Consider the following 9,058-nt stretch of genomic DNA (forward strand, 5'->3'; position numbering starts at 1 on the left):
TCTCGTTCATCTTTTTACTCCGTTGAATAAAAGTGAACTTGTAACATATATACATATGAATGTATATATGCATATAAAGAGGAAGTTGAACGGCTAAAAAAGCAATAGTTCAAATGGCATAGTCTTCCCATACTCAATTAAGAGGTTGCGGGTTCGAGTCTTCATATCTTCGGTATGCAGCTACAAACTAGTCATTGACCTATTGAGTTGGGGATACGTGGAAACCAAAACTAAATTAAGGATGAAGCTCAAATTAAGGCTAGGTTTGTAATTAATGAAAAATTATATAGCTGTTGAAGGATTCAAAACAGATATGACTCTGAAGTCACCACTTAGAGCTGATCTCAGTTGCACAAATGCACTGGGTTGCATTTGTTTTAATTAGTATGTGGTAGTGTGTTAAGTATATATGAAAAAAATTTTAACTAGAAATTTTGTATCTTGCTACGATTGCAAGAGCAATTTAAACAAGAAATTTAAATTGGGCCGCGGCGCATTTTGATTGCACGTTACATGAGTTGGTACAACGTAACAATAATAGTTGAAATTACAAAGAACTATGTGAATATACATCAAGTAAGTTTAAAAGAATAAAAGAATAAGCTTCCATTGCCTTGGAAGGAGTTTGAGAGTAGTATTCAGCGGAACTGCCTTTTTTAAGCAGTTTCTTGTTTTTTTTTCTTTCTTAGTTTTTGTTTTTTTTTTTTCTTTTAAGTCACCAAAAAAAAAGAATAAAAGAATAGATATAGTTGAGAGTTGTGCTCATTGTAAGAGAGAAGTGAGATGAATGAAAGTGTCTTGAGTGCAAGGAATTGTGAGGCCACCCATTGGATGTGTGAAGCCAAATTCTTCTTCGGCCATACTCAGCAGTTGTTGAAACGAAGGCTGATTCAAGAATGAGAGTGGTATCACAAATCTCTTCTTTTCAACTCCTACATACACTGCAAAGTACCCTTTTGGCACCATCAATCTCTTCTTTTCAAAGGGTAGGCGAATGGACACCATCATCATAATACTTTAATTTTTCTCTCAAGATACAATTAACACCATATGCTCTCTTTTTATATACTGATAAGAGTTCCAAGAGATGGGATGAGGAAGCTTCAATTCTGGTCAAATTTGAGTGGCTTCAGTCAAAGTAATGGAAGTATCTCTTACTGGGTCAAGTATCTCACTCATTAATTAGAATTAGTACTTCTTCCACGACAAGTCCATGTGAACACAAACGCTATGTCCTTTTCACTCTTCAATTCTTCTCATCTTAATTAATGGTTCTAAGCCACCTTCAATAATTGTTTACAACTCCTTATTTTTATTTTATCACTAAGCTAAATCTTACCCCCTAAGTATCAGAGAATGAATGACTGAAAAAATCTTATTCCTACTCTCATGCCATATCTTTGCTGAACATTTTTCTAATATAATTTTAAGGTAAAAACTCATATGGTTATTTTTATGTGAAATTAATAGTTAAGAATTGTCCTTAGATGATTTAGTCAAATTTATTAAATTATTTAACGATATTTATCTTAAAATATCAACTTTACATGAAAATAATTTCAGGAAGTTTCTACCTAATTTTAACTCATTATAAATTATATCCTCAAAAGCAATGATTCACCTTGCAATCTTGCATTGCATATGCAAGGAAATTACACTATAACCGTTAAAGGCAAAAAAAGAAAACTTAAAATGAAAATTCAACTTTCAATCTTGCATAATACGTATGTTTAGGGGTGGCAACGGAGCGGGTAGGGCCGATTTTTTCTCTACCCGACCCCGCCCCGCCGTACAACAACTCGCACAGAACCCGCTCTGCTTCTATCCGCGGGTAGTAAAATGCTGAACCTTAATCCGCGGGTACCCGTCCCGTCCCTATAATTATTAAAATTCAATAAATAAAATTAAATTTCAAAATTTATATAATCATCATCCCATATATTACATAAATTAAAGTAAAAATTTAAATATGATACAATATTATTAATCATTTACTAATTATTTTTTTTTTCTTACCAAAGATAGGAGACTCGAACCCGCAACCTCTTAATTGAGTATGGGGAGTCTATGCCATTTGAGCTATTACTCATTGGCATCATAATTATTTTACCTAATTATTTTACATATATTATACATATTATATATTAAAATGATATATATTATATATATAGCGGGGCGGGTAGGGGCAGGTATTACCTAAACCCGACCCCGCCCCGCTAAAAACCCGTCCCGGTGCAGGACGGGTAATTATCCGCCACGAACAGATAGGGGCGGGGTGGGTACCCGCGGGTTCGGATGGTATTGCCACTCCTAGTATGTTACAAAATCAGTAGTCATGCATAATATTAGAAAGAATTACATATTAGATGAGTATGGGAAAACTATGCCATTTGAGTTATAACTAATTGGCATCACCAAAATCAGTTATTAATATAAAATATAATATAAATACATATTAAAAATAAACCAAACCACACATATATTATACATAAATACATTAATAGTTAATTTTAATAGATGATTTTAATGTACGAATAAGGCAAAAAAAAGTTAGAACTTACCTTATTTAACATTCATTAATTGTCGCAATAATTAATAAATACTAAATAAAGTAAGTTACAGCTGTTTTTACCTAATTTTCTCTACTTACGGAACATTTCTCTTGTTTTAAAAAATGGTATATCTGCCAATTAGCTTTAAGCCTTGCATTAAATGACTTCAGACAAAATCAAAACATCACAGATTTTTTGGAGACGCGTATAACTTTTTTTTTCTTGGTCTAAATATCTAGCAACTTGTTCATACTTGCCAAAATATTGATCAAGGTCTACATTAATGATGGCAACAAATTATTTTCTTTGTCAATAATATAGATGATATAGCTTACCCTTGTGCTTCAAGCTACAGTTATTATTACGTATGTATGTCACTAATGTGTTTTATTCACCTAGAGCTTAAAAAAGCCTACATAAAAAGGTGAATGATCTTGTTAGGAAAAGAATTATCATAAACATGTACGAAAAGAAAATGAAAGCAGTTAATAAAATTAATCTTTTATACTCATTCATCAAAATGATTGACCATTAATATAAACTAGTTTATAGTTATTATACACTAACACACATAAATACGAGAGTAATTAACAGATTTAAATTATTTAGAAAATCATTTTACGTAAATGTCTTAAAAATATTTTGGGTATATATTTATTTTTTTACGTATATGTAAATTGTGAAAATTAGTAAAGTTTTATGCTTCTATATAAAATGTAATTTGTTAGTCATTCACATAGTCACACAGAAAAATCCATGAGAAGCAACTTTGTTGATGGTTGGTGGTTTGCATTTAAAGAATTAGTCAACCTGATTTGAATGCAAAGTATATTTTCTTTGGTTTGGTTCTGTCATTTTTATTCAATTTAATTTCGGGTAAAATTTATGTTGTGCTTTGAGTACATTAGGTTAGAGATATTATATTAGTAGGGTAGGACAGGGATGGGAGATGTCTCTCTGTAGTAGGGGTGTGCATGGTCTGGCCCGGTCCGAAGATTCGGCCCGGTTCCGAACATTTTAGAGACTAATTTGATGTGATTTCATCGGGTCTAGGGCCGGGTATGTGTCTCAAAAGTAGACCCGGTCATTATTTTGGGTCGGGTCCGTGTCATAGCTCTGGTCACTCGAAATCGGTCCGGTGGTCCGGTCATCATACACAATTAATATTTTGTGTTATTAGTGATGGATGATTGCTATTGTTATGTGAAATTTAAGTATTGTAAACCTTAATATTTTGTATTATTAGTCATTATATATCAGACTATAAGTTAATGTTTTATGTTTAAAATGCATAAGACTTTAGACTAATGCATAATCTTATGTTATTTGTATTGATTAAATTATTTGGTGTTATTAGGCAATATTAGTATTGATTGTGGTTATACTTTAATTTTAGAGAAGAGTTAGTTCTTATTATATTTTTCTAAATGAATTTTACCATGTCAAATAATGGTTGGAGTCTTGGAAATTTGGATATTTTTACATGCTAACTTACAAGAAGGTATCAAGGTAATATAATGTTAACGGCCCGATTTTCACCCAATTTTTACCCGGTATAATCGTGACCCGAAAGTGTATAAATTTTATCGAGTTTAGAATTGGGTTCGGATCTAACAAATAGTCCTAGTATATATTTCGGGTCGGGTCAGGTCTGAGTCACATCAAACCCGGTTTCACCTGACCCATACACACCCTACTCTGTAGTATGTTCTCCATCTGCAAGCCCAAATCTTCTTTTTATTTCTACTTTTAATTTCTGCCGTGGAAAAATATTTATCGTTATCTCCATTTTTTTCATTTTTTACGTGCCCAGTTTTCATAAGTGAACATCATTGGTACTCAATACCCAACAAACTAAAAAATTACTGCAACTAGAATCACCAAAATAAAAAAAAAAATTAAAAAACATCACTGCAACTACTAGTCTACTACTAAAGGGAACCATTTTGGGGTTCATACACTCATCATTATCTATATGTAGAAAATTAATAATAATAATAATAATAATTAGAAATAATTTTAAACAACATTTAATTGAACCTGCATGTATTATATAGAATAATTTATAGTTTTTTTTAGTTATATTAATTTAATAAATCATTTTAAATCAAAATAAAAATTCTATAATAGTAAATCAAATAATAAAATTTAATTTGTTTTATATTTATCTAAATATATAAAAAGACTCAAGTATATAATACTTGCAAAAAAATTGATTCTTCTCTTATAAAATTGTAAATTGTTTATATTATTAAATATTATTCGAACACATTGTTATACACATAGTATAAGCCAAAAAAAAGAGAAATATTTGACTCGTTATTCAGTAAATTAAACCTATTCCTAAGTCTTAATCGTTGTTTACCCCCACAAACTCATTCAGCCTTTCCTAAGTCATCTTCGTCAACAACGTCATTATTTAAAAGGCCTAGCTCATATTTACTTTCATTCAGTGACAAACTGATTTGTGGGTAAATAACAACTGTGTTCAATTAATATTTAATAATATAAATAATTTGTAATTCTATAAGAGAAGAATCATTTTTTATAAGTGTTATATACTTAAGTCTTTTTATATATTCAGATAAATATAAAACAAATCAAATTTTATTATTTGATTTATTATTATAGAATTTTATTTTAATTTAAAATGATTAATTAAATTAATATAACTAAAAAAATTATAAATTATTCTATATAACATATACAGATTCAATTAAATGTTGCTTAAACTTATTTTTAATTATTATTATTATTATTATTATTTCAATATCAATTTTCTACATATGAATGATGATATGATAAGTGTATGAAATCCCAAAATAGTTCGGCATAATAGTAAACTAGTAATAACCTCCTCGCATGGTTAAATTCAACTTTTTGTGCAGCTTTTTTTCAAACTTTACATCCTATCTCCTCCTCTATCATTTGTTATAACCACAAGCTGCCACCACAAATCTATATAGTAGAATTTGTCTAAATCTTTTTGGTAAATAAGTTAATTTTCAGCGAACAAAACTCACTCACATAATGCGCATGTGAAATTAAGCCGTTTTTCTTCGTATTCATTTTTTAATGTTTGTATCTCACGTTTCTTCTCGTCTTCTTCCTCCTCCTCCTCCTCCTCCTTCTTCTTTTTCTCTTTTTTTTTTTGTGTGTTCTCTTCCTTTTTTTTCGCGTTCCTTTTTTTTTTTTGCGTGTTTCATCCTCATCATCCTTATTTTTATTGTTATTATTGTTACTGCATTTTTTTCCTCTTCCTCTTTCTATTTATTTTGTAACATCATGTATTTTTTTTTCTTTGATTGATTTTTTCTTCTTAAGAAGAATTATAAAAAAATAAAATAAGCAAATGAAGAAGAAGCAGAAACTAAAAATGAGGAGGAAGAAGAGGAAGAGTTTTGAATTATACAAAATTTATCAAAATACAAATACATCGAAAAATTTTCAAAACACACTGAAACAAAAATGGAACAGATTCATCACAATAATAATTCAGATTCAGAACCCTACACCAAAATTTTGCTACAAATGTACAAAAATGTTTTCTTTAATGCATTTTCTTCTTTTTCTTTTTTCCTTATTTATTTTTTCTTTTAGTTGAATAAATGTAGGTTCATTCGCTTTCAAGTAATTTTGCAGCATTTTGTATTTCTTCTTCTTCTTCTTTATTTGATTTTTTTTTTGTTTTTATTCTTATTAAGAGAGTAAAATAAGAACTTATCATAATACAAATATGCCGAAAATTTTTCAAAATACACCAAAAGATTTTCAAAATACACCAAAAATTTTTCAAAATACACCAAAACGAGAATGAAATAGATTCATCACAACAATAATTCAGATTCAGAACTCCTACACTAAAAATTTTCTACAACTACATAAAAATATTTTCTTCAATGTATATTTTTTTCTTTTTTTCTTATTTCTTTCTTTTTTTTAATTGAATGAATGTAGGTTCATCCCCTTTCAAGTAATTTTGCAGCATTATATGTTTCTTCTTCTTTATTTGATTTTTTTGTTTTTATTATTGTTAAGAGAGTAAAACAAGAAGAAACTTGAGAAGGTAAAACAAGAAGAAAAAGATGAATAAGAAAAAAAGGATGGTGATGAAAAAGAAGAAGAAGAAGCGACAAAAGATGAGGATGATGAAGAGGAAGAGTTTTGAATTATGCAAAAATTATCAAAATAAAAATATACTTAAATTTCTTAACAATAACACATAAATTTCTTAATTTTTACACCGAAATTTTGCTACAAATACACATAAGTATTTTCTTTAATGATTACGACACACAAACTGAGTTTAAAAGTATCACACAAAAATGACTGAATTATCAACAAAAACACATCCAAATTAATTTTGGATCAGGCAACGGCATTAATATGACAGAAATTCTACGATAACAATAATAATGACAATATGTGTAAGAAGAAGACCACGATGACTATAATAATGATGATCATGATGACGAAGATGGTGAAGAAGAAGGGAGAAAAAAAATCTAATGAAAAAAGAAGGAGGAGGAGGAGGAGGAGATAGAGAAGGAGGTGATGTTGGTGACGACGATAACGAAACAGAAAAATAATAAAAAAGAAGGAGAAGAAGAAGAAGAAGAAGACGAAGTATCAGGAGTGACGAAGAAGAAGAATAACATGTGCAGACAGGGACACAAAAAATAACCTGTGCGCGTGAATGTAAATGACTTATTGGACTTGTTTGGTTAATTAATTTGTATATATAGATTTATTCTAAAACAAACCTATAGTAGAAATAAGCCGTTAAGAACAACTAAGGTAATTCACATAAATTTGAGATCCATTGGGATATCCGTAAAAATTTTGCTTCCATTTCTATTCCTGTCAAAAAAAATTTTTTTATATACATATCCTTGTTCAGAATAGTCCGGCAGAGATCCCATACAGGGGCGGAACTAGATGAAATATTAGAAGGGGTCAAAAATATTTTACACAATGAAATAAGAATAAAATAAAATTTTAAAGAAGGGGCTAAACTAAAATTTACATATAATTTACATGTAAAAAATTAAAATTAGGGGCCATTACCCCCTTTTTATGTATGTAGCCTCGCTCCTGCCCATACCTTAAAGATTCTTATCATTTCTAAAGTTAAATAATAAAGTATTTATATAATTTAATTAAAATTTTATATTATATAATTTTTTTATTTTAAAATAATTTATTTTAAAATAAATATTACGTAACAATTATTAAATTTAATTTTTGGTTGTAAAAAAGTTTATAAAGTTATATATATTTGGTTAAATCACAAAAATACATTCGAATTATTTTGCTACCCACAAAAATAATTTCAAATTTTGTTATTAATAAAAATATTTTTAAATAATAAAAAAAATATGTAAAAAATACTCTACTAACAAAAAATTGTGACTTGACTCACTTACTCATATTAAAATCTCACTTGCTACATAAAAAAATTTATTCTACACATCATCATTTCTCATTAACATAAAATGTTTCAATTTATAAGTTTATAATTTTGTCACATTTTCAAATAATTTAAAATATTTTTATCAATAATAAATTTAAAAGCATTTTTATCAATACAAAGATAATTAGAATATATTTTTAGTGGTTTACTTTGTATATTAATTATATATAGATCGATATAATTTAACATAATTTATTTTAAATTAATTTAAAATCAGATTCGATTTTTCAAAATAAATCTAATAAAAATATTAAAGCCAAATTTGGATTTAATTAAAGATGCCTGCTACACATACAAATCTTTTTGGCTTACAAGTCTTACAAGTTGGCACAAGTTCAATAACACACACGTATTACACTCCCACATTCAAGAGTAAATAAACGCACGTTATTCAACCACTTCCTATTTCCAAAGCGCGCTACTCACCATGCATTATGAACGACTCTTCTTCTTCCTCCATGAAAACGATTTTTTGGCAAATTTGAAGATAATGGAACTTCAGAAATACACTCAAACGATTACAGAAATATACCCAAAGGATTACAGAAATACACCCAAACAGTTACAGGAATTCACCCAAACGATTATAGAAATACACCAAAAGGATTACAAAACTACACCTAAAGGATTTAAGAAATACATCCAAAATTCGGTGAAGTACACCTTATGCATAATTCAGAACTCTTTCTCTTTCTCCTCCTCATCTTCTGCTGCTTCTTCTTCAAAAACGATTTCAGAGCTTGATGTCAAAAAACAATAGAAATCGAGAATAACGAAGAAAGAAAATAGAGAGAAAAGCACGTAAATGAAGAAGAAGAGGAAGAGGAAGAAGAACGTGCAGCAAGAAGAAGAAGAAAGAGAAAGAGAAGGTAAGAAACGAAAGAAAAGAAGAAGAAGAGGAAGAGGAAGAAGAAGAAGAAGAAGAAGAAGAAGAAGAAGGCAAGACGAAAGAAAAGAAGAAGAAGAGGAGGAAGAGGAAGAAGAACAGTTCGAAACGCGTTAATATGAATGACTTGTATAAAAAAACGCTTGT

The 9,058-nt window shown here is 29.0% G+C and overlaps 1 protein-coding gene across 1 annotated transcript; it reads right to left on the minus strand.

The window, feature by feature from the left end:
* Window positions 1-419: 419 nt before the first annotated feature.
* Window positions 420-1,052, minus strand: LOC148563100 (indole-3-acetic acid-induced protein ARG7-like). Its single transcript, XM_088491568.1, has one exon. The coding sequence runs from the start codon at window positions 1,009-1,011 to the stop codon at window positions 763-765; it is 249 nt and encodes an 82-aa protein (XP_088347694.1). The 5' UTR covers window positions 1,012-1,052; the 3' UTR covers window positions 420-762.
* Between the last annotated feature and the right edge of the window lie 8,006 nt (window positions 1,053-9,058).

This window comes from Arachis ipaensis, chromosome B6, assembly GCF_059453495.1.
Source record: "Arachis ipaensis isolate K30076 ecotype BB chromosome B6, ASM5945349v1, whole genome shotgun sequence".
Lineage (NCBI taxonomy): Eukaryota > Viridiplantae > Streptophyta > Magnoliopsida > Fabales > Fabaceae > Arachis > Arachis ipaensis.